At 39.2% G+C, this 27,314-nt stretch overlaps 1 protein-coding gene across 6 annotated transcripts in view; it reads right to left on the bottom strand.

Annotated features, from left to right (window-relative positions):
• Positions 1-27,314, bottom strand: part of LOC127634072 (sickle tail protein homolog) — a 167,422-nt gene that overhangs the window by 99,277 nt on the left and 40,831 nt on the right. For 3 of the 6 annotated variants that reach the window (XM_052113485.1, XM_052113488.1, XM_052113486.1), the window contains exon 1: positions 21,862-23,507. The exons of 2 other annotated variants lie outside the window; for them this stretch is intronic. In XM_052113485.1, the coding sequence (XP_051969445.1) occupies positions 21,862-22,165 (304 nt within the window). In that variant the 5' untranslated portion in view covers positions 22,166-23,507. Of the gene's footprint in view, positions 1-21,861; positions 23,509-27,314 lie in introns of those variants that run through there. One more of the 6 variants, XM_052113494.1, reaches the window with a different exon arrangement.

Below are 27,314 nucleotides of genomic sequence, written 5' to 3'. Positions count from 1 at the left end.
TTTTTTCTTTTTTCTTACCCATTAAAATAAAAAAAAATAAAAAAATCCAACTTTATTTAAAAATTTTGCCATTTCCAACATTCAAAGCAACAGTTCCAAAAATGTATAAAAGATGAAAAACTAGAATAACAAATTGAAAATGGATAATTCCCCAAGATTTAATATCTAGTAGAGATACCTTTTGCTTAAATAACAGCAGTCTGTTTGAATATGTCTCTTCTAGCTTCACGCAACTAGATTGTGAAATATTTTCCCTTTCTTCCTTACAGAATTGTTCAAGTTCAGTCAAATTGCTGAGTAAGCGGTAATGGACTGCTCTCTTCAAGTCCATCCACTGGTTTTAAATTGGATTTAGGTACGGACTCTGACTTATTCACTGCTCTCCCTGCTCCATCCATGCATGGCTGGGCGGGAGTTTGCCCAGAACAGAACCATACCGCCAACATCAACAGATGTGCACAATCAATAAAGTGTTCAAGTATTCAAGTTAGTATTCATTTGACGGAAGTGGTCCTGACTGAAATTATGTATTTAGCACAGCTAGAAAGCTGTACTGACCAATCAATATCCAGGAATGGAAATCTAGGGCTTTTGTCAATTTTTATTGACTGAGAAATATAGATGAGACAAGAAGTTATTAGGGAGAGAAAGGTGGAGAATTGGATTGGGACACAATGCAGGCCAGATTCGAACCTCCATCTCCTAAATGAGTATGATATGACTCAATGTGTCTGGTGTACTAACCAATAGGCTACGGCTCCACCAAAAAGTGTAGTATCAGTACGGGCAGGCCACATTGGTAAAGTTGCAGTCAGCTGACGCTCAGCTGATCATGACGTCTACCAATGCATTTCAGACGCTCATCAGAACGTAATTATACAAGTCCTCCATTATATGCCTTAAATGCCTTAACATCGCTAGGATGCAAGCTGTACTTATCATCCTCCATCCCCAGCTCCACTTCTTGTATGGAAGCTTTGCATTTAGTTTTCTCTACATTTGTCTTGTTGTTCTGTGCATGGCTGCATGGAAAGGCAGAGAGTTTGCCTAGAACAGAATCATACCACCACCAACAGGTTGCTTCAATTGTCTATAGGTGAATAAAGTATCCATTTAAGTATTCAAGTCAAGTATTCATTCAACGGAAGTGGTCCTTATTGAACTACTTATTTCTAAATCCCTGCATGTAGAAAAAAAGAGAGAAGAGAAGAAGAATATAAACAGGTAAAAATGTTTTTGCTAAATTTGTGCAAAACAAGGAAACTGTCACAGCTGTTCCACAATGTGAAATCCAAGTGCTTTGTCTCTCCTCTTTTAAAAACTCTTTTATTTCTCCCTTTTTTCTTGCTCTGTTTCCTCTGGTTTCTAAATCACCAGTCTCTTTGTACCAGCTGCTTGTCTACCCATTAGATGCTGTGTCAGAACTGAGGGAATAGAAAAGAAAAAAGGAAAGAAAGAGAGTGCAAACACATTCACACCCAGCAACATTTCAGGAAATCCCTTCATCTTTTCATCCTTGCTTAAACACTCTTTCCTTTAAACAAGGAGTCTCTTTAGGACAGTGTGTTCATTAGGTGTGTGTGTATGTGCGTGTCTGTATGTGTGTGTGTGTCTCTTGGCTGATCCAGTAAGCAACCACTCAAAGCTTGCCTCAATAGACTTCAAACAGAGATGCAACTTTTAGTAAGGTGAACAGATTTCTGAAATGAAAACCGGGGACATTTCTAGTTCAGTGGTAAAAATGTCATGTTGCTAATCTATTCATTAAAAAACAGGGACAATTCAGATGTTATGTAATTTGACAATAGTGAATGTAGTAATGTTATAAACTATAGTATATCATACTCTGTTGAATATGTCTCAATGAAATTCTGATACGGAGGTAAAGTTGATCGTTTCTGTTACATATGAGTTCATTCTTATCTACACTGTATACAGTAGATGACAGTGAGCATAAAAGTGAACTAAACAAACATATATAAACAATGTTTGAATAAAGGAACTATTGCAGCTGACTCCACAGCACAGGAACACCAGCCCTTGGACACATTCTTTGCATCTCTCTTCTTACACTCTTCTAAAATGTATTCTCTTCACCTTTACCTGGCACTTTCCTAAAATTAAGATGCTAAGCTAATAAATTGCTTGCTGTCAAACTGTCAGAGAAATTTGCCTGAGCTCACTTGACTACCATTTCCCTCAGTGTTACAACTGAAATCATATGATACACTTTCACTATGGACAATATCTGTGCCTGAAATTAATTTCAAATATTAATTTGTAGTCAAGACACAAAAATATTGAATATTCTATAAGAATAATTATTATTCATTATTACACTATTTCACCTAACTGCTTGTATCAGTAATCTCCTATGGAACTGTTTTTCTTAAATATACCTTTTATTTTGATCAATCCTATGCATTATGATGCTTCTTTTCAGTCACTTCTTTCCCAGAGCACAATGTAATCTATGCTGTAATGTGCTGACTGACATTTATTGTTGTTGTTTGCAGATACTTTATTATACATTGCATTTATTTTCCCATGTTATTAAAGTTGTATTCTTATTTTAAACGCATTAATTTTATATAATACATAACAATATAACTACTTTATAACGTAACTATTATGTGCCTCACCTCGAAGGTGATGATGATGATCGTTTTCAATTGCGCTTACTGCCTGTTTCAGTTCTTAATGGCAAAACTGGTGCGAAAAAAGTAATCAGTAACGGAAGATGAATGACTTAAAGCCCCCTCTGTTGGTCACGTTATATTGAAGCCCAGGAGTGCCGTTTACAAAGAATGAAGAAATAAATGATCAATCTATTCATTTGAAAATAAAAATGTGAATAAATAAACCAATTTATAAATGGACCAATAAAAAGTTATTTATTTAATGTTTTAAAATGTACTTATATTTAGCAATAAAACAGCACATTAATAAGTCATTTTTAAATACACCCTTTAATTTGCATTTTAACAAGTATTTGGCAATTGCTTTTCTTCATCCATTTGCCAGATTCTTTTCTTTATTGTTTGAATTTTCCTTTTTTTTCCATTTGTAAATCCATACCTGCTGAAGCCCAAGAGTGTCAATTCAAAGGATTGAAGGAATAAATCACATCAAGGAATATCAATCTATTAATTTGAAAATAAAAACTTGAACAAATAAGTCAATTTATAAATGGGAAAATGTGTATTTATAAAATAATAGTTTATTTAATTCATGTTTAAATGTAGCAATAAATGAGTACATTAATGAGTCATTAAAATGCACTTTAAAAGCACCTTTAAAACTGTGTTTTAAAAAGCTATTTGCCCATTGCTTTACTGAATTCATTTGCCAATGGATTTTCTATTCTTTTCTTTTTCCTTATCTTTCACAAATTGAGAATTGAGTTCAAAAAATGCCATTGGACTGTTGACTCGTGAGAGCAACCAATGAACTTTAGATTCAATTATAAGACACACCCCCTCTCCTACATGCCACTCGAAGAGGATGTAATACGGCCTGTCATTGGACGACGGTATGAGCAGTTTCCGTGATATTATTGGATCTGCGAGTCCCGTCCCATCCATAAGAAACGGATGTCAAGCATATTAGAAGTTAATAGTGGCTCATTCACTGTTGCTGTGAAATGCTGAATGCGGCCCAACCTGAGTGTGAACAGTGATATGTGTCCAGGATGGGAGCTGGTAATCGTGATACTGTCAAAAGAACCAGCCTCCCAACCCGTGCCCTGAACTGAAACATGACGGAGGTGAGCAAGGGCAACGGTTCGATTTGCTGGATAAAGCCGATGGACTTTCCAGAACTTATACTGAAGAAACCGTACATCTCTTATCAGTTATATCACATTCATTTTAAAAACACTGTATGATCATCTTTAAATATTTTATTTGTATTAAAATAATTGCCTGTGTATGATCGGGAACAGGCGGACTGTCACAATGACTGTAAGCTGAGGATACAGAGGAGGCAGTGTCCACACTGTTTTGTGGAACAATTGGCAGTGTTTAAACTAATGTTGTGTATTAATTAGGCGTAGTATGAAAGTAAGCTGTTAATAATGTCGCAAATAAAGTTTGTGCTTTATTTTGTTATGCTCATCTTCATAAAGATGTTTATTGACTGACAGGATCTATACACACAGTAAACACACAATGTACACATTCTTAAATCACATTCCTCTTTTAAAATTGTAGTCTGGGTCTTATGAATTTAACATTTTCAATTTGAATTCTGAATTTGAATTGTACATTAATCATTGATGTTCTAGGCAAAATGTAATTTACACAAGATAATAGCAATTAACATGCCAAAGATGTTTGAGGTAAAATGTCCAAGATTTAGGCCAGACATTTTCCGAGAGAAATAAAAAAGCAATACCCAAAGTATTTTACCCTTTCACTCCTAGAATTGTGTGAAATTAAACAGTCACTTAAAATAACTTTTATTGGAAGATAAAAAAAGACCTGGTTGTGTAAACAAAAGATAACACTTTACTAAGCTTTATAAACAGAAACAGTTTAGCAAGGATTCATCGTGTCCCAGTGCTTGTGATCGATGATCTCACAGTGCACAGAAGGTACAGTATATGGGCTTTGTTCACAAATATGGCAGAGAGAGCGGTCATACTGTAATGAAAAAGGTGAAGAGCTGTAAGGTCAGGCAGTGCAGAGAAGCAATTGCTTTAGTAACCTCTGTGAAGTTGGCACCCCATATAATTAAATCATTAACAAATTTATACCATTTGTTTGTGCTGATTTGTGCCACAAAAATGAATGTTTGTGCTAGTTTGGTGTTTGAGACATTAGACATAATTTTTCTGACTGGGCGACGTCACTTTCCACTCCTTTTGGTCCAAATCGCTCCAAATCGGTGCCGCTCATTTGTGCTCTATTTGTGCCATTAAAAGAAACACTATTAGTAAACTATAAGTAACTATTTCCCTTCCTTAGATATAGCAAGAACCTTTTCAGGAGCAGTGGCGCAGTGTTATTATACTTAACGAAAACTATAATGAAAACTAACTAAAATTATTTTCGTTAATAAAAATAAATTATTGGAAAAAAAACTGAAAGTAAATTCAAATACTTTTTCATAACCCCAAAACAAACAAAAATAAAATACAAATGATCACAGTTTCACATCATAACATTAAGTTAACTTGTTTATAAGCTTAACTAGATTTACCTCAGATTTCTGATATTGTCTTTCTTTCGGTCATGAAATGAGTAAAATCATCAATTATAAATAGGGATATTTGAACCAAAAATTAAAACTCATCATTTAATCACCCTTATGCCATCCCAGATGTATATGACTTTATTTCTTTAGCTGAGCACAAATGTGTCATATTTAAGCTCTGTAGGTCCATACAACGCAAGTGAATGGGGTCTGAAACTTTGAAACTCTAAAAAGCACATAAAGGCAGCATAAAAGTCATCCATAAGAGTCCAGAGGTTTAACCCATGTCTTCTGAAGTGATCTAATCTGTTTTGTATGAGAACCAACTAAAATGTAACTTATTTTTCACTATACATCTTGCAATTGCAGTCCACAGGAACAATCCTTATTTTAAGCTTGATTTCACTCAGGGCCATATTGAGGTGCTACAGGGACCCGGAGCTTAATGTTTCACTGGGCCTCCGTCAGCCGAAAATGGTAAAGGATGCCACGGCTGATCCCACCACCCCCGCTTAAGCCCCTGTAAACCCGTGTATTAATACGGCCCTGATTACACTTACTAGTAGAGTTTGCAGAGTGCTAGGTGGCGCTGGGAAATATAATTGAGATTGCCAAGGAGACTGCTGATGTCAATTTTCAGTAAAAAAGCTAAATATTGAGTAAATAATAAACATGGATTTAACAACTGGAGTCATATGGAGTACATTTATGTTGTCTTTATGTACTTTTTGGAGCTTCAAGGTTTTTGCCACTATTGACTGAAATATTCTTCTAAAAATCTTAATTTGTGTTCAACTGAAGAAAGTAAGTCATACTCATCTGGGATGGCATAAGGATCAGTAAATTAATAGAGAACTTAATATTTTTTGGTGAACTATCCCTTTAATTGTATACTCCCCAAAGTTTAGTTTAGTAATGATTTATAATAATTTAATTAAATACTTATGGATACAATGTGGATCAAGCTTAAATGTCTGTTGTCACTTGCCCATATTCGCCCTATATTATGCAACATTTACAATCCACATTAAAAATGAAAATACCACTAGAGAGAGGTAACATTAGACTGCCCAGAGAAACGTAATGTTAGACTTTTTAAAATACACCAGTAAATGCTCAGATTTGGCAGCCATTAAAAAAATACTAAAACTAAAATAAAACTAAACTGAACCTAAAAAACACTGAGAAAATGAAAACTAAACTAAAATTAACAGACAAACACTGAAAACTTAATAAAGTTTTAATGACAAATTGAACATAAAATAGAAATAAAAAATAAATTTGCAAAAACTACAATTCCTAAACTATAATAACACTGCAGTGACATCACTTTCCACCCCATATCGTCCAAATCGCTCAAAACTAGTATTGTTTGTTTGTACTCGATTTGTGCTGATAAATGAATCTTGTATCTATTTCCCTTCCTTAGAAATAACAGCTTGTATTCAGGAGCAGTGATGTCACTCTCCATCCCATGTGGTCTAAACTGCTCCAAACCGGTGTCGTTCCTTTGTGCTCGATTTTTTATATATCATAACGTTTTCCTTTCTTTGTATTAAACAATGTAGCTTTTGGCAGCTGTGAAATCAAGTAGGCTAAACCCCATGTCAATCACTCTCACCTGTCTCCATCGTTTGTGCACTCTTCTGGTTTATGCCGTGTTTGGTATTGTTGAGCATTAATTTTTTAAAGCTTCATCAAACTTCAAATGCAACAGCAAAAGTTTTCATGTTTGTGCTGCAAATGATGATTTGTTTATAGGCTATATGTGAGACTGCTGAACAAAGCTGTACATCATGTATATACATCAGGTGTTCTTCACATGCTGGAATGCATTGCTGTTGCACAAAAATCACACACAGTGCCACAAAAGAGTAAAACGTAGGTGTCTGGACTCCAGACGTACGTTTAACAGTTTAGTTTTTTTTTAACTTGACATGGCATCTAAAAACATGAACAAGCTGTCAAAGATGTCTATCAAGCACACGTTTTCATTGAAATCAATTATAAAACAGAGTGGATGGACACAAAAACGCACTCAATGTGAACTGCCCCTCAGTAAGACTAACCCTATAGAAAAGTTTGATCACACTTGCTTATTCTTTATTATATGTTGCTGCACATTTTAGAATTTAGAGTAGTCTATTAAGTCATCAGAACTAAGAAGTAAAGTATGGAAATTATAAAGTGACCAAAACAAATTCAATCAGAAACATCTTCTAGTTGAACTTCTTCAGTGTTGCCTTTTGTATTTTACAGCTCTGCACACTCTGTTCATTTTCTCAATCAACTTCAGGTGCATCCTGGGATGCTTTTTAAACAGTATTGAAGGATTTAATATGCTGGACACTTGTTGGCTACTTTTCTTAAACATAAAATAAATAAAAAATATACTATTAAATAAATAAAACATCTAAATAAAAGGTTTTTATTGACATTTATAATTAGGAACAATTTATTTTTGAGTACAGAAATAATCCCAAGCATTTGAACATAAGCCTTTAGATCAAAAGATTCTAAGCTAATGACAAATACATTTAGCCCGTGTCCTTTTGGACTGGTTGTGTAGGCTACATTTATTTTATATTTATATGTTCTTAATATTAATTTTATTATAATAACTTTTAAAAATAGACATTATTTTATTTGTATTGTATCTTGCTGTGTTTCGCTATTACTGTAGATAAACTGAGTTTCAAGTTCTTTAAGTTTTTAAGCTTAAAGCAACTATTGAAATGATTTTAATAAAGACAATTTAGAAATGTTACCAAACAATTTGGGAAAATTAGCTTCAGACAAGGTGACTTTAGCTGAAAGGTGAGTAGTTTTCATAACAGTAGTTTTCAATAATATCATGTAAACTGCTCATACCATCGTCCAATGACAGGCCATCTTACATCCTCTTTGAGTGGCACGTGGGATAGGGGGTGTGTCTTATAACTGAATTTAAACTTCATTGGTTGCTCTCACGAGTCAACAGTCCAATGGCATTTTTTAAACTTGATTCGATTTGGAGAAAGATAAGGAAAAGAAAAAGGAAAAAGAAAAGGAAAAGGAAAAAGAAAAGGCATTGGCAAATGAATGAGGAAAAGCAATTGTGAAACAGCTTTTTAAAATGCAATTTGTCCTTACATGTAAGGACATTTTAATCATGACATAAATATGATTTATTAAAGCACAATTTTATTGTTAAATATTGTGACATTTTTAAACATTAATTAAATAAACACATATAAATGTTTATTTTTATTTGTCCATTCATAAATTGGTTTATTTATTCACATTTTTATTTTCAAATTAATAGATTGATAATTCAATCCTTCATTCTTTTGTAAATGGCACTCCTGGGCTTCCATAACGTGGATTTTTTGCCATGTATTTTCACTTTATGGACTGTTTTAAATGTGCAGTAAAACAGGGACATTGCTGGGGACAGCTCCTGTCAGGGACAGACCTTCAAAAACAGGGACTTTCCCTGGAAAATGGGGACGTCAGGTCACCCTAACTTTAGGCAAATCAGCACTAAGAAAACTAGCACACAACCTGTTCTGAGAAAAAGAGAGGGAAATAGATAGGAGGGAGTGTTCAGGCTGTGTTCAGACAGAGAGCAAGAATCTGACTGATTTTACATTTCAGACTCAAATCCTGAACAGCAAAAAACCCACATGAAATCCGATGTTAACAAACGTGATACAGACCACATTCATGGAATAAATTATGATTAAAATGAGATTTTTTTAAATGTGTCTCAGTCTGAATGGTCAGAGCGGTATAAATAGACCAAACAAGTGGTGGCAACCTCAAACAACAAAACGACTTCTCTGGGAAGACAGAGAAAACAGCAATAGAACAAAGAGAGAAAGACAAGCACTGGCAAAATGTGAGGAACAGTCAATCCACTGCACTAGTTCAGAACTAATAGTTACAATTTTTTGTCAGTGCTCCATGCATGGGCCTTAAACCTGTCAGAGCTTATAGCCTCATAAAGACTCATGCTCAATGTGAAAACTGGGGCAAAGAACACAAGATCCAATTAAAGTGCAGCAAACTCAGCGAGGAAAGTCTGTATAAGGGATCACATGATTCTTCATTAGAACTTGCTTTCTGAGGTTCTTATTCTTTAGAAAAGTGTGTATGATCAAGATCATACAAGGTAAAGTGTTACCAAAGTGTTACTCAAAAAGTATTTGGACACTTGAGTCATACTTAAAATGCATGAATTTCATTGCATTAGAAAAGGGATGCACCAATATAAAAAATGTTGGCCAATACCGATTTTAACAAAAACATACTGGCCGATACCGATATATTGCCACTTACCTTATTTTGTCATGAGTTTTGTACAGAAATTATGTTTTATAAATGTACAACGAGGTACAAAAGCTTTTTTTTATTGTTCTTAAAAATAAATAATTACCATTGAACATGGACTGGTTCTGTTGAACACATGAAAGGCCAACATTTTTAAGAGAGCCACAATGAAAGATAAATAGAAGATAAAAAGATACGAATATTGAAAAATAACTAAATATCAAAGCATGATGATTGATGGGAAAAAATATTATTTTGCATTTCTGTTTTTGCAGTTCAAAAAATGGAACTCATATTTGACATGTTTGTACTGTATATAATAGAACATAACAAATACATTGTATGCATAGGTTGGGCAATTCCATGGGATGTCAAGCACATCATGGAAAAATACAAAGTTATTAAAAGAGCAAAATTCCCTTTTAAGTTCTGTGGAATAATGGATTATGTCATACACACCGCTAGAGGGCGCCACTTGCTTACACAATGCTGACTGAAGCGATGACTGAATCACGAAATACAGTCTATTTTTAAGCTTAGGTTTTTTAGGTTTAGTACTCATGCAAGACCATTTTGCGATTTCATTTACAACTCAATCACTCGTGTAGCCTTAATGGATAGTATAGCAATAACAAAGTTAGCTGGTTTCAAAACATTTGGATGGTTTTACCTCATCACTTTCTACTAAATGTCAAAGGAACCTGTCTATAGTAAATGTGAGTAATTACACCAGTGGCTACTTTGCTAGGACACCTGTGATAACTTAATGGGAATTCACTTTATACATACACTAAAAAGGCATCTTGGAACCATTTGGATAAATGTATTGGCACAAATAGCTGAGAAATTTCAAAAGTGGAGACTTTAATCTAAACTGCACATAATACTCAGACCAGATTAACTTTCACATGAATTCCACCATTGTGAAACTTTAAAGGTACACTCAGTTACTTTTGTATCATCTTGGTCTTACACTGACACCTAGTGGCTGGGATGCAGCATCATCTAAAATCATTAGTTTTCCATTTCAGATGCCATTGAAGAAATGTATTATTTACAGTCAGCCACAAGTACTTTAATCAATGAGTGAAAGTGTTAAATCACATGATGGTTTCTGAGATTATGAATGTAGTATTTGGCTGGTCATGCGATTCTAACATGGCAGCCCCCATGTGCGGACCCTCTCCATAAAACAGATTTTATAAGGTTACTGATATGACCGGTGTCTTCATTTTAATGTGAGTGCTCATGATTTCCTACATATTTAGCAAAATTACAATTCATGTCTTTAAGTGTTAAACTTTTTTAATGAGAAAAAAATTACTGAGTGAGAGCTGGGAACCAAAGACTAAATTCCCATCCAAGAATACTGACAATAGAAGGAAGGAACAGTTTTAGTCTATTTCTGCCACTGCAGATCCCAATGAAAACAAATATTAAAGGACTCCAATAAAATTCCTTGACTCCTCACAAGTTGGTTCAGTACATCCATCTTGGTTCTAGCTAGCATAGTTTGCAAATAAGCATCTGTTTCACTCTGTATAGTGACATTTTTCTTCAGAGACCCCTTTGTTGTGGTGAGGAGGTGTGCTTATTTCCCAACAAAGTCTCAAAGAGCATCATTAAGGTATTTATCATTCCAGTATCTGTACCCTTTCTTTTGTTGAAAGAGTCTTAACTAAGCACTTGCTTAGTTGCAAAAATCATGTCTCACCATTATTTATTTTTAAACATAAACTACTTCCATGGAACACAAAAGTAGTTATTTTGCAGCAAGTCCTGGTTGCTCTTAGGACCCACTTAAAAATTAATGAAGGTAAATTAGATAACATTATGAATGCATAATTATTTTAAACAAAACTAGCACACAAACACTTTCATTTCTCACTAAAAGAAATTTGTTAGATTAACATTATACTATAAGCCAAATAAAAAATGGTAAAAATTACGTTAATGTGATGAACTACACAACTGGTTACTCTACTAGGACACGTACACTCACCTAAAGGATTATTAGGAACACCTGTTCAATTTCTCATTAATGCAATTATCTAATCAACCAATCACATGGCAATTGCTTCAATGCATTTAGGGGTGTGGTCCTGGTCAAGACAATCTCCTGAACTCCAAACTGAATGTCAGAATGGGAAAGAAAGGTGATTTAAGCAATTTTGAGCGTTGCATGGTTGTTGGTGCCAGACGGGCCGGTCTGAGTATTTCACAATCTGCTCAGTTACTGGGATTTTCACGCACAACCATTTCTAGGGTTTACAAAGAATGGTGTGAAAAGGGAAAAACATCCAGTATGCGGCAGTCCTGTGGGCGAAAATGCCTTGTTGATGCTAGAGGTCAGAGGAGAATGGGCCGAATGATTCAAGCTGATAGAAGAGCAACTTTGACTGAAATAACCACTCGTTACAACCGAGGTATGCAGCAAAGCATTTGTGAAGCCACAACACGCACAACCTTGAGGCGGATGGGCTACAACAGCAGAAGACCCCACCGAGTACCACTCATCTCCACTACAAATAGGAAAAAGAGGCTACAATTTGCAAGAGCTCACCAAAATTGGACAGTTGAAGTCTGGAAAAATGTTGCCTGGTCTGACGAGTCTCGATTTCTGTTGAGACATTCAGATGGTAGAGTCAGAATTTGGCGTAAACAGAATGAGAACATGGATCCATCATGCCTTGTTACCACTGTGCAGGCTGGTGGTGGTGGTGTAATGGTGTGGGGGATGTTTTCTTGGCACACTTTAGGCCCCTTAGTGCCAATTGGGCATCGTTTAAATGCCACGGCCTACCTGAGCATTGTTTCTGACCATGTCCATCCCTTTATGGCCACCATGTACCCATCCTCTGATGGCTACTTCCAGCAGGATAATGCACCATGTCACAAAGCTCGAATCATTTCAAATTGGTTTCTTGAACATGACAATGAGTTCACTGTACTAAAATGGCCCCCACAGTCACCAGATCTCAACCCAATAGAGCATCTTTGGGATGTGGTGGAACGGGAGCTTCGTGCCCTGGATGTGCATCCCATAAATCTCCATCAACTGCAAGATGCTATCCTATCAATACGGGCCAACATTTCTAAAGAATGCTTTCAGCACCTTGTTGAATCAATGCCACGTAGAATTAAGGCAGTTCTGAAGGCGAAAGGGGGTCAAACACAGTATTAGTATGGTGTTCCTAATAATCCTTTGATGAGTGTATATGATCTTGAGGGAAACTGACTTAATACATCCACTAAAATGACCTTGACACCAGTTGATTAAAAGTAATTGCAAAAATTACTTCTGAGAAAAGGTCTAGAATGATCTGTTGTCTGATGTTTTTTTTTTGTTTTTTGATCTAATGCAATGACATTCAGTCATGTTAAAGTGCCCAGGTCCTTTTTTAGGCCACTGTATCTATTATTCTGGTTGTGTCTGTGCAAACAGTAAGTCTGCAGTCTTTATGAGTGACATGAGGCCCCAGGTCATGAATTCAGCTCTGAGGGATAGAAAAACAGCAGCAACAACCAAACCAGGAGCTGTTGAATAAAGGTCTTCTCCTCCACATATTTCTTTTGCTATGTCTGACTCATACCACCCTAGATATTTCAAGACTATTGTGTCATTTAAACCCTCTAAAGCCTGCAAAAGCACATACCAACACAAACAGACTCAAATGTATATACTTGTGCAAACACACACAACTTGTTGGCTCTTGCCTAGTCAGTGACCTAATTCTGAAAAGTTTGTCTAAGGTGGGCAGTGTTGAGAAACCACAAGATCTATTAGCTTGAGGATCAATTACTACTTGATCTAACCCACAAAAATGACTTTCGTTGGTGTAACGTAATTTGTCAGGTTGGTTAAGTCAGATTAAACAACATTTTTGACTTAATAACACCAGATAAATTAAATGTTACAGCACATATTTAGGTTACTTCACAAAGCATTTTTTACAGTTGCTCTTTCAAAGGTTGCTCTTTCAAAGCTCAGCAGACTTGCTGGATATCTCAGTTAAGTATTAACTTTGTCTCAAATGTTTTTCCTAAAATTCCTTTGGAGAAATCAAGCAGACACTTATGAGACAGTAGTTATATACACTACTATAGCTAATTATATGAGAAATGTTCACATTGACATCTCTGATTTTGATTGAAGACTTTATCATCTCAGGAGAAAAATCTGAGAAGCGGGAGATGTACGCAAAAATTTCCTTTTGCCCTATTGAATCTCGCTTCTGTAGATCATTGAGACATCAAAGGGATTTCATTTGTGATTTTTCATTTCTATGGGAATGTCTCTCTCTCTCTCTCTCTCTATATATATATATCTATCATTCTCTCTCTCTATCTCTCTCTCTCTCTCTGTCTATCTCTATTTACAAGAGGTTATTGAACTTCTAGTTGTTGCAGACTGTGTCCTGTAAGCCATTTTCTCACATCCGCAGTGGCGATTAAGCAGCCTATGAGCTCAGTGGAAAGGATTCTAGAAAAACCATGAAGTAAGGAAAAGTGTCCAAGTCCTACTCCTCCTACTGACATCAGCCTTGCTTTTAGAGTGGAAGAATATCTCACAACACAGAATGATAAACCGTTCCTTTCATTCTCTGCCTCTGCTTTTCGATCCTCCCTGCCAAACGGTGAACAATTGCCAGATTCCATTTGCCATTAAGTTAAAGCACTAAAGCCACTTTTCATTATCTGAGCTGGTCGGTGACCTGTGGTCAACTTCTGGCAGCATTAATTCTGTTTTGCACAAATAGAGCACTTCATCTGTCTGAAGGAATAATAGTCTGTTGGTCTGAGATTAATGAGAGTGGCATCCATGCACTGAAATATCTTATTTAAAACAGTAATTAGGGTACAATAAATCTGGGACAAGAAATAGTGCCCCTCCATGTCTGGCTTTTTTCATTTGAAAAACAAAACAAGTCACATAATACACTTTCTTTTGTTAGATTCCTGAAATATAAATTAATAGTTATAGAAATAGTTCACCCAAAAATAAAAATCCTATCATTTTCCTTTAAAAACCCTGTCTTTATTATTGAAAAGCTCTTTAAGGTCTTGCTAGCACAGTGAGTTCTACTGGTGTGTTCAGTTTGGGCAGTGCTGGATTAAGTGTGTATCACTTTTTAATCTGTGATAATCAAAAAGGATTAAGAATAAATAAGCAGAGTTCATTAATTTAATCCCACTCATCACTCTCCTCATAGCACATCCACTGGCTTCATTCTCCATTTCAATGAATTAGATCCTGCTCTTGATTACGAGACCCGTCCCTGGCTGACATTTTGCTGAATAATCACGGGATTAATCTTTTTTAATCATTAAAAGAATAATTAACAAAACAGACTGATCTCACAGTGAAATCGGAAACAGTTGGTCAAATTTTATTTTGCTAAAATCAGTCTGTTCTTACCGAAATGCAAAACACTTCCCCCAGTGGCGAAAGCGGTAAGTGTTGTTGGGTGTATGGGCATGTGTGAGCTCCATTTTCCAGGTGTAATGTCCACAGAGGGGCACCATTTGTAAACTAAACCCTTCAACTCAAACCCCAAACCTGAACCTAACCATCAGTGGAGAAACGTTTATGCTAGAGAAGAAAATGCAACTTCTGAATAGTGCTCATCACTGATTTTGTGAATAAGATTACCTCCTTTTCCCACGCTGCTGATGCAGCATGCTTCTAGTCATGCCACAAGGTAAGAGAAACACAGCCTATGCAAACATTTCTGAAATGAGGCGCCACTTGTCAGTGAGTTTCCATAATGTAGGAGATCTTAGGGTACTGGAAGTCTCAGAAACAGCATGCCGACTTCCCGTATTATAATGTTGAACAAAACCCTATGACTTTCTTTCATTGATGGAACACAAAAGGAGATATTTTAAAGGATTTCTACTCTTTTTTTACATACAAGAAAGCATAGCGTGACCACTCACAGTCTAGAAATGGCTAAATGAAACAACAGAAGCTTGAACACAGATGCAACCAACTCAAGATAAACTTAAGATAAAAAGGTCCACTGGGAGTGTCTCTTTCCTATCTCTCTCTCTCTCTCTCTCTCTCTCTCTCTCTCTCTCTCTCATTCTCCCACCCCCTTCATTTCCCATAACCTCTGTCTGGCTAAACCATGAGTAAGCAAGACCACCCAGCCATGAAATGTACTGACTGTAATACAGTTCTTTGTCCCATTACACCTGCTTGTGATAAACTTTCAAAGAACACTAACAGTTGTTTAAACCAAAGACTGTGCCTTTTTAACTACAGATAACCCGAAAACCCCTTTAAGACTGCCGACTGCTGCTAAACAAACCTTGCCTTTATCCCTTTATCTCTCTAACATAAGACGGGAAAATAAATACGACACTATTTGCTTACCCCCATACAACTCCCCTTTTTAAGTAGAAAACATTAGTGTCAGATTGCAGATGATTGTGTTAGCCCTTGTTCTTGAACCTGTAAGGTTCTTTAAAGGTTAATGGAAAAGTATAGTGTTGTATATGCAGTATGTTTCAGTATAAGCTACATACTGTGTTGTTACAAGAAGGTATGTGTAAGGCCCTTTAGAAAATGTAACTCTTCACCGGGAAGTTGGTTCCTAAGAATAAATGTTAAAATCTGCACAACGTCTGTATATTTAGAAACTTATACTGACAAGTAAATGCACATACATTATCAATGTACCAATCGGAAAATGTCATCTATCAGTCATTCACTTCCTTTCAGAGAGGCATTCATCCAACCATACATGATATGGTCTCTGTTTGAACTCTAAGTCAAGTAAATATTAACTTTTAAACGGTTCATTTAAAGTAACTCAAGAAAAAAAACTTAAATCAACTCTTAATTTTACAGGAAGTCAATGTAGAGATGCTAGAGATGGTAATGTGATCCCTCTTTCTTGACCCTGTCAAAAGTCTAGCTGCTGCATTTTGAACCATCTGTTGTAGGGATAACGCAGTTTGAGGGAGGACAATGTACAATGAGTTACAATAGTCTTTCCTTGATGAAATTAGTGAGTGGATCACAATTTACAGGTCTTTGCTGGAAAGAAAATGTCTAGGTTACTGTTGTAACCTCCGTTCCCTGACGTTGTGTCGAATGAAGCGACACTAGGGGTCTTTCTTGAGAGCCTTGCGTATCTCTGAACTTGAAAAAAGGCCAATGAGAAATTTGTATGTCCCTCCCCCGGACATATGGGTATAAAAGGAGGGAATCATGCTTCTGTCCATTCAGGTTTTGCACTGAGGAACCGAGAATAACCTTTCGTCCATAACAGTGGCTCGGTTCAGCGTCGTGGCCGGGGAGACACACCGTCTCGTTCCGTCAATCAGGGAACGGAGGTTGCAACAGTAACTTAGACGTTCCCCGTCTGTCGCTCACTTCGACGTTGTGTTGAATGAAGCGACACTAGGGTGTCCCATGCCATGCGCTGAACCGTGTATGTGTGCTGCTGATGCAGGAGCGGACAGCCAGTTGTGTGCCAAGGCGACAGGCTGCGTCAGACTGCACGTACCCTTATTCAGCACTCCATAAAAATCCTCAGAAACGTTTTAAGTTCCCGGTACCCCGAAGGGGGGAACAAAGCGACGTGCCAAGCATGAGAGCAGGCCGCGCCTTTTCTCTCTCTATGTTTCTTGCATAGAGTTAAAGCTGCTGGGGCCATCTCAACACTATCACATGCATCGGGGAAGGCATTCTTTTCCAACTCCTATTCTTTCAGGGGGAAAAGACCCTGCAGAGACCACCACCTGCTCAGGCTGGGGGAAGGTATAGAGTGGCGAAATACGTCACACAGGTTTACAGGCCACATGTGGGAATGGCATGGTGGTAGATCCTACCTGCTGCAAGGAAGGAGTTGCTACAAACATGGCGACCGGGGGGCAGCGGGGACTGCCCAAGGGCGACACGGGTCCGCCTGTAGGGGAACCGTACCGTGGAAAATACACACAGGGGGATTAATCCACACAAGGGCCCATCATGTGGAGAACCTATTCCAAATGCCAAACACTCTTGAAATAGCTAAACTATTGAGGCGTGACCACTGGACAATCAAACATTTTGTTGAGAATAGTCAACTGGGGCGCAAAAAACGCACAAAAATGCAAAAGACTTGAGAAGAATTAAATGTGAAGCTACCAGGAACCCATTATCCTCCAATGCCACCATATTCCAGAACTGTAACCTACCTGGAGTGTACAGAAGTACAAGGTGTCAAGTGCTCAGAGACATGGCCAAGGTCAAGAAGGCTGAAACATGACCACCACTGAATATATTCACAAGTTGAAGTGTCAAGATTGGGCAAAGAAATACATGAAGATGGATTTTTCAAAAGTTTTATAGACAGATGTTTGAGAGTGACTTAGACCAGATGGATAGATCATTAATGGACACAGGGCACCACTTCGAGTCAGGTGCCGCAAAGGTGGAGGAGGGGTACTGGTATGGGCTGCTATCATTAAGGATGAGGTAGCTGACCCTTTTTGAGTTGAAGATGGAATGAAACTGAACTCTCAAACATACTGCCAGTTTCTGGAAAGTACTTTCTTCAAGCAGTGGTGCAGGAAGAAGTCCTCAGCATTCAAGAAGGCCATGATCTTTATGCAGGACAATGCTCCATCACATATATCCAAGTACTCAACTGCTTGGATAGCAAGCAAGGGCCTGAGAGATGCACAAATAATGACTTGGCCCCCTTCCTCACCTGACTTAAATCCTACTGAGAACTTGTGGGTTCTTCTCAAACATGAGATTTACAGTGAGGGAACTTACACCTCTTTGAACAGCATTTGGGAGGCTGTGGTTGCAGCTTCAGCAAAAGTTGATCGTAAACAGATTAAGGAACTGACAGACTCCATGGATGGAAGGCTCATGAAAGTTATTGAAAAGAAGGGTGGCTATATTGGTCACTGAATATTTTGAAAGGCCTAAAATTGTATTTAATTGTCATTTTGTGTTATTTATTTGTTGCACCTACTCTGGTTTATTCTCTAAAATTGAGAATAAACAATTGAGTTGGGAGAAATTATTTTTGTAATTTAGTTGCCTAATAATTGTGCTCACTAATAGTTGCCTAATAATTGTGCACAATTATATATTCCCATGAGAAAGACAAAACTCACTTTTTCTTTGTTTGTAGAAAAATACAGTTTGCCTAATAATTGGGCACACAGTGTAGTTTCCCCTAGGAGGACTCCTATCCAGGGACTGACCAAGCTCAGCCCTGCTTAGCTTCATTAGGCAACCAGTCTAGAGCTATAGGTTGATATGGCTGCTGGCATAAGGCTGAACCCAGGGAGTCAAACATGAATAGTTGGACCTCAAAACTGGAATACATGTCCGTAGGTAGCATTATGCATTTAAAAGAGTTACTAAAAACAGTGGCAACCCTACCGCCTCGCCCTGAACTATGTGGAGAATTTAAAAAGTCACAGCCTGGCAGTGTTAAATCCCCCAGGGTCATTTGTTTGCTAGAATTCAGCCAGGACTCAGTGATGAATAAACAGTCCAATGATTATGATATATATAAAAATAGTCATTCAAAATAAAAGACTTGTTAGATATTGATCATGCATTTATGAGGGCCATCTGCATGTTTTGCTGGAGTAAAAGATGTGCGTCTTCGCCTACTGTGATTATCAAAAATGACCCCACTTCAAATCCCTTACACCAGTCAGAGTGCTACGTCATCGAAAACCAAATGGCCTATGTGGTGGTTGTCAGAGTCAGCCGGAAATCTGGATGGAACCCTCAACGGAAATACCAGGGGTGGCGTACAATTCCAAGGGCAGTGCAATAGATGAAAACTCCAGCTGACAGTAGGGCCGAAGAATTAAGATGGCGTAATTCCAGGGAAAAAACCATATTGGAAGCAAAATAATACAAAAGGAGTTTGCTAGCCAAACATCCAGGCTGCTCATTTGCATACAATGAAAGTGGATGAGACTATGTTTGTCAAGCTCCAAAAAAAGTGCAAAATCTTGCTTTCCACACTAACGATCAAATCTTGTTCACACTTTCACATGTTCAAACATGGAGCGTTGACGATACATGCATGAGAGAAGGTACGTTGACTAAATGTTTTAAATACACTGTGGACAACAACCCGGTCACATGACAAGTTGTAATAATAGTACAAAATGGCAAAAGTGTTGATTTCTTGATGACGAGTTGAAAAACTTGCTTGTTGATTGGTTGATCTCTATGGGAATAAAAGTCTAAACTTTTCAGACAAGTTTTATTATGATTTTGCCATCTCATAGAATATATTACGAGATGTCATGACACTATGTTGGTAGAAAAAAAATGTATATACTGTTTATGTCTCTACAGGTTTAAGCTTGCATTGTGTTTATACCTTTATGTAGAAAATCAGCATGGAAACACCTGGATTCCAGCTGTGCTTTTTACACCAAGAATAGATGAAAAGATTGGAGTGTTCAATGACTATATGTGGAGGGCTGTGACTGGCAAGGGTCAGAAGACTGCTGAGTTGGCTGGGTTTGAGTCCTACAACATAACTTTAGAGCAACTTTGATGTGACACAGAGCTCTTCAACAACAACCACACAGGATTAAAAACCACTGGGGCAGAACGTGATAAAGAGGCGTGTAATCACACACAAATGCACATACACACACACACACACAAGCTGGCTTTAATCTGCACCCCACTGTGCTAGAATGGGCGAACAATGTGATGAGAAACTTGTGTTCTCCTGTAAGGAATGCATTAAAAATCCCCCCAAAAATTGTGAGGGGTACAAGAGCACTGCAGCTCATCTAATCCCACAAAATCAGTTAATTAGTTTAACAACATCAAACCTGCACCCAAACACTTTCAGCCTAATCTATTCGATACTTACACCCAAAGACCTCAAACCATGAATGACAATGTGTATAATTCATACATCTAATACCTAAATACCAAACAGCAAACAAATTTGTCTGCTCTATATTTGCTTAAACATACTGAACAGTATGCATACTCAATACTTATGGCCATGCACACCCGTAGAATTGAGAAGAAAGCACCGCAAAATTCTACAGAATTGGAACACCTGTAATTAACAATGCTCTACAGATTCCCTGCCTCTCATGTGTTCATTTCTTAAATATTTTGGATAATTGTATTGTGCTTTCAGCCACCAATAAGAGTCTAGTGCTAGCAGCTCTGCTTAATATACCTGATGGTGTTTAAATCCAGCACAGAACATGCAAAAATGCAAATTACATCTGGGCATGTTTACTTAAAGGGATAGTTCACTAAAATATAAACATGTTATCGTAATTTACTCACCCTTATGGCATCCCATGTGTATGACTTTCTTTCTTATGAAGAATACAAATTAATATTCTTATAAAAATACAATTTAAATTCACATTTGCCTGATGTACAAAATGTACAGTCTTTATCTTCTGGGAACACAGCCCAAAAAATACTGAAGACTCACAGGCATATAAATGTTTGTAAAATTCTCTAGAATGATAATTGTATCCTTAATACCACCTGCAAGTCACAAATCACAGAGGTGGGAGCAAGTCAAATTATGATTCGTGACTGAGTTTAAGACATAAACTAAAGCCTATTTGACCCAAACTTCCAATTTCAATAGCATTTACTTCAACACAGGAAAAAACATTGCACTCATCATGCCGTTTCATGGGGACTTAAATGCAGTCTGCCCAATTCTTACAGTCAAAACTTCCATTTTGTCAGACAAGCCTCTAATTTAAAAGTTGACTGAACTATTTAAAAAAAAAGTTTCCATCAAAATAAATCTAGCTCCAGTCATTTCAATTTCTAAAAATGAAAACTAATGGTCAGCTAAACCGATAAAATTGCAAGTTTTATTAACTTTGATCAACATGTAAAAGCCATTAATGACTTTGGGTATGTTGAATTTACAACATTATGTTCATTGGACGTACAGTAAAATCAAGCTTTAATTGTTAAGTTGGTACTTCTATAATACCTAAAGTTGAGTAAACTCAAATTACTTTGATGCTTCTTTATTTCTTTCTTTCTTTCTTTCTTTCTTTCTTTCTTTCTTTCTTTCTTTCTTTCTTTCTTTCTTTCTAAGTTAACTCAACTATTTATATCTTACACTGCAGAGCACTGACATCACCAATTTCAAAACAAAACTATTTAACTAATGGCTAATATCAAAATGAAGACTAAATCAAAACACAATCAAAACTAAAAACAGATCTTGAGTAGGAAAATAATTGTTGATCACAGACTAACCAACCAACTACTTCCAAAACCCACGTATGTGTACACACGTATGTGTGTGTGTGTGTGTGTGTGTGTGTGTGAGTATCCACCTCTGATCATTTCCTAATCATACTTACTCTGCAGTGTGACTTGTTGCTTGGTTACAGTTCCTGTGGATGCTTTAGGTGGACTGATTCTGCTCCTTGGTTGGGCCACCTCGTCTTCTTCTTTTAAATTTGTATTTTGCGATTTTTGTGAGTGTGTCGTCCCATTCACAGGAGTCCTTTGACCAGCTATGTTGCCCTCACATCCAGTTTGCATCATCTTCTCACTAATGCCAACTATTCTGGATCGCCCGGCAGGTGTATTGTGACGGGGTGAGGGAAGTTTGGAGTGAGGGCCAGCCGAGGATGGACGAGCAAGACGTGACGGTTTAGACATATTTACAAAATGTTCTCATATGTGGAAAGAAGCTTATAAAAATTTACATGTGGAAATGAGCAGAAATGTTGACGTCCTACAATCTGATTGGACTCCACTGAAGATAATCAATCCATGACTGTAATGATTGCATAGTATTTTAATTAGTTTTTTGAAACCATATTAGTACCATCCAATCGAATCACACCATTCCAAAAAGTTTGCATCTGGTTCAAGTCTCTTCTACTGTGGAATATCCAGAATTGTGTGTATCTATTCCATTCATGTGAATCCACTTAAATTACTTTATCAATCACTTACTTGCAACAGCCATAACTGCCATCTGGTATTCTATGTGTGCTTTTCTGTCAAAATTGGTCAAAGAATGCAACATTTTCAGTCTGTTCTTCACTGATTGTGTCCCTCGAATCCTCAGATGACCAAATCTTTTCTGGAATTCTGAAGTATTCCAAGGAGAATGAATTGCAGCTCTGACTGCTCAGCCGTTTCTTTCTCTCTCTCTCTGTCCCACTCTTCCTCCTCCTTGCTCATCTGTCTTCCTCCCTCCCTCTCTCTCTCTCTCTCTCTCTCTCTCTTTCTGTCTTTTCTCACCAAACAAGTCCAGACGAGTGCAGGTAGACGAAAGAGACAGAGGGGGAGACAGAGAAGGAGGAGGATTGAGGGGGGAAGGGGATAATCACCACCTTTCCAAATGATCCCTTCGAAGTGTGTGTGTGAGAGTATGCCTCAAGTTGACTAACTGGAGGAAACAGAGATAAGCAGTCTGTTTTTATGTATCAGCGCATTCCAACACACACTGCCTCAATTACTGTCTCTCGATTCTCCCCTCCTAAACTCGAACACTCTTTCTCATTCTTTTGCTCACTCTATCTTCTCTCTCTCATCTTCTCTTGCTCCTCTCTGCTTGTGCTGTTGTAGTGCTGCTTGGAATGGAAAGGCAGAAAAAGTCTCAGCAAGAAGGGATAAAAAAGCTAGTAGAGAAGAAAATGAGGAGAAAAGGTAGATCAATCCAGATCCCTCGCTTCTGTTGCTGCCACAGTTGTGTATATGAATCCACATGAGCAACTCTGAGTCTCTCTCTCTCTCTCTTGCTCTACTCTGAAGCTCTTCTAGTCTTCAATTTAATATGCTATATGACCGTCGGTGCAGCACAAAATTACACACACATACACATGCGTGCTGGGGTATTTCTGGAGAATTACAAAGCAGCAAAAAGGAAAGTGGGATTACGCAAACATCACCAATTGAGCTCTGCAGTGTGTGTTTGTGTATCAAAAGCTTGGCTAGCTGAAAGCATTTCTTTGTAGTAAAAAAACGTCTCGGGTTACATGTGTAACCCTTGTTCCCTGAAAAAGGCGGAACGAGATGTTGCGCTGCTAAGCGCTATGGGGGAACAGCTTTCGCTGTGAGCCGAGCTGAATTATGTGTGGAACACGTCAATGAACATTGACCGGAATTTATAGCCTCGGTTGATGTAATCATTAGATGCACCTGAGGCCAGGCTATAAATGGATACGTCACCAGGTGTCCTCAGATACTTCTTTTTGAAGAGCAGTCCTGGGACGTCCCAGTGCGGCAAAGCAGCGCAACATCTCGTTCCGCCTTTTTCAGGGAACAAGGGTTACACATGTAACCCGAGACGTTCCCTTTACAAAAGGCTTCACTTTGATGTTGCGCTGCTAAGCGCTACGGGGAACGCAATACCCACGCCGCCGCACTTGGGGCTGTCCGGACCCCTACGGTTGTGCAGTGTACTCACAAAAATGCGAGAGGTCTCAGACATGAGCTTGAGATGTCGACTCAAGGGCATAAGAGCCCAGAGTAGCATAAACATCTAAACCATTCAATTTTGATGAATGTGTGTGGAGAGGACCAGCCTGCCGCATCACAAACTTGTTCAGGCATGAGCTGAGATGTCGACTCAAGGGCATAAGAGGCCGGAGTAGCAAATCATCTAACCCATAAAGTTCGATGAATGTGTGCGAAGAGAACCCTATCGCACCACAAACTTGTCATATAAACTGATGAATGTGAGCGGAGAGGACCAGCCTGCCGCATCACAAACTTGTTCAGGTATGAGTTGAGATGTCGACTCAAGGGCATAAGAGCCCAGAGTGCAGAACATCCAAACTAAAAAAGTCCAATGAATGTGTGCAGCGAGGACAACCTGCCGCATCACAAACTTGTTTAGGCATGGGCTGAGATGTCGACTCAAGGGCATAAGAGCCCGGAGTAGCAAAGCATCTAACCCATAAAGTTTGATGAATGTGTGCGAAGAGAACCCTATCGCAACACAAACTTGTCATAAAACTGATGAATGTGAGCGAAGAGGACCAGCCTGCCGCATCACAAACTTGCTCAGGCATGAGCTGAGATGTCGACTCAAGGGCATAAGAGCCTGGAGTAGCAAAGCATCTAACCCATAAAGTTCGATGAATGTGTGCGAAGAGAACCCTATCGCAACACAAACTTGTCATGAAAACTGATGAATGTGAGCGGAGAGGATCAGCCTGCAGCATCACAATCTTGTTCAGGTATGAGCTGAGATGTCGACTCAAGGGCATAAGAGCCCGGAGTGGCAAAACATCCAAACTAAAAAAGTCCAACGAATGTGTGCGGAGGGGACAACCTGCCGCATCACAAACTTGTTTAGGCATGGGCTGAGATGTCGACTCAAGGGCATAAGAGCCCGGAGTAGCAAAGCATCTAGCCCACAAAGTTCGATGAATGTGTGTGAAGAGAACCCTATCGCAACACAAACTTGTCATAAAGACTGATGAATGTGAGCGGAGAGGACCAGCCTGCCGCATCACAAACTTGTCCAGACATGAGCTTGAGATGTCGACTCAAGGGCATAAGAGCCCGGAGTGGCAAAACATCCAAACTATAAAAATCTAATGAATGTGTGCGGAGAGGACAACCTGCCGCATCACAAACTTGCTGCAGAGGGAGACCTCTAGCCAAGGTTTTAGAGGAGGAGAGCCCTCTGGTAGAGTCGCCCTGAAACCTACTGGTGAAGCTTGACCGCTGCCTCGTAGGCCCGGGCAATAATGAGGATGCCTCTTTGAGGGCACCCCGCCCACCAAGCCGTGGCAAACCGCAGTGGCCAAATAGAGCCTGGCAGTGGCGAGGCAAGTGCCCGCTGACAGTTCTTTCTACAGAAAATCCAGAACTGAAGCAAACTGGCAGTTAGCTGGTTCTGTAATAAGAACTTTAGCAGAAGGAAACGCATGCAGGCGCATTTGCGTTTCTACGTTCAGCCCCTCCCAGGGGGGGGGACTGGGCAACTCGGGGAGAAGTAGAGGAGACATTGCGCTATCAACAGAGGCGAAGAGGTCCTCTTCTGCCCTGTAAAATCTACCCAGATCAGTTCCAAGTGGAGGGAGCCCTAGCACTTGGAATGCTCTCGATGACCTCAAGGATGAGAAGGTCCTCCCTGTTCGGAATCGCCCAAGGCGAGCCGTCGAGGAGAGGAATTAACTCCGAGAAACATATCCTGTTCGGCCAGTGCAGCGCCATTATTAGGAGGCAAGACCCTTGCTGGTGAACATTGCCAAGACTCCTGGGAGCAGAGAAACCGGGGAGAGAAACACATACAGACGCATTCTGGGTCATGTATGTGTCTTAACGTCCAGACCCAAGGGGGCTGGGTGATTTCAGGGAGAAGTAGAGGAGACATTGCGCTATTCATAGAGGTGAAGAGGTCCTCTTCTGCCCTAAGATCTCACCCAAACTTGTTCCAAGTGGAAAAAGCCCGGCATTTACAAAGGTCTCGATAACCTCAGGAGAGAACCCTGTGTCCCTCAGTTGGTACCCTTAGGGGCCAAACATGAAAGATTCCACAATTTGGGGCAGGGATGAAATATTGCCCTGTGCCTGAGATAGAAGATCCTTCCTGTTCGGAATCGCCCAAGGCGAGCTGTCGAGGGAAGAGATTAGCTCCGAGAACCAAGCCCTGTTTGGCCAGCGCGGTGCTATCAGTAAGAGGCAAAAACCCTTGCTGGCTGAACTCTGGGCAACTACTACCTTAGGGTGGAGTTCTTAACTCCCCATTGGTATTTCCTGTCTGGACCGTAAATCTGCTCCCAGTATCACGGGCATCCAGGGATATAACTGACCTGAGTGACAGGAGCTTACCCTGGGCCCTAAGGAGAATCCGACGTGTCAGAAATACAGCTGACAAGAACGTGGGTCTCCTTGAAGATTTATGTAAGAGGCTACCGCTGTATTGTCCACCAGCACCAAGACATGGCAGCCTCAGGAGGAGGTATTTCAGGGCCAGAAATACAGCCATCAACCCGAGACAGAGATTGTGACAACCGAGCTGACGACCCTCCTATCCCCATAAGCTGGACGACCACTTAAGGCCGCTACCCCGCCCGTCAGGGAGGCGTCTGTTGTTAGCAGTCTGCGACAACAAGACGCACCTAGAGTGGGACCCAAGGCAGAAAACCGGGGTCTGAACCACATAGAAAGGGAACGAAGCCTGAGGCGCGTAACCCTATTTAGCCCAGGGGTTTTGGCCCTTGGAAGAAAACCCCTGGCTTTTTGCCACAACAAAAACGGTCTCATGAGCAGAAGGTCCAGAGGGATCACCGTGGACGCGTTCGCCCTGAGACCTGGAAATCGTTGATACTGATAACAGTGCAACCTTGACCTAGCCTGACTTTGCTCAGGGTGATCTGAATGGACTCAATCCTAGCAGGAGACAGTTGTGCCCGCATTGAGATTGAACTCCATACGATGCCCCAATAGACAGTGTTCTGAGTGGGAGAGAGGACGCTTTACTTGGCGTTGAGCCTCAACCCCAGAGAAACAGATGAGCTAAGACGATGTCCCTGTGCTGAACTGCCAGTTCCTGGAACTGCGCTAGGATCAGCCAGTCGTCTACGTAATTCAGAATGCAGATGCCCCGAGTCGCAAGGAGCCAGCTACATCATGCATTGTGAATGTGTGGGTAAAAGGGCTAGGCTGAGTGAAAGAACCTGACCCTGGAAGACTTCAGCCCCCAGAAGTGAACCTCAGGAACTTTCCATGTTGTGGCAGAACTTCTAAATGAAGTATAGAAGTGCGTCATAAGATCGATGGTGACCAGCCAAGCGAGTTGTAGGGCTTGAGACAGGACCGTCTTGACAGGCATCATCTTGGA

Source organism: Xyrauchen texanus, chromosome 41 (genome assembly GCF_025860055.1).
Source record: "Xyrauchen texanus isolate HMW12.3.18 chromosome 41, RBS_HiC_50CHRs, whole genome shotgun sequence".
Taxonomy (NCBI): Eukaryota; Metazoa; Chordata; class Actinopteri; order Cypriniformes; family Catostomidae; genus Xyrauchen; species Xyrauchen texanus.
The sequence above is the reverse complement of the archived record's forward strand: the minus strand, read 5'-3'. Positions and strand labels throughout refer to the sequence as shown.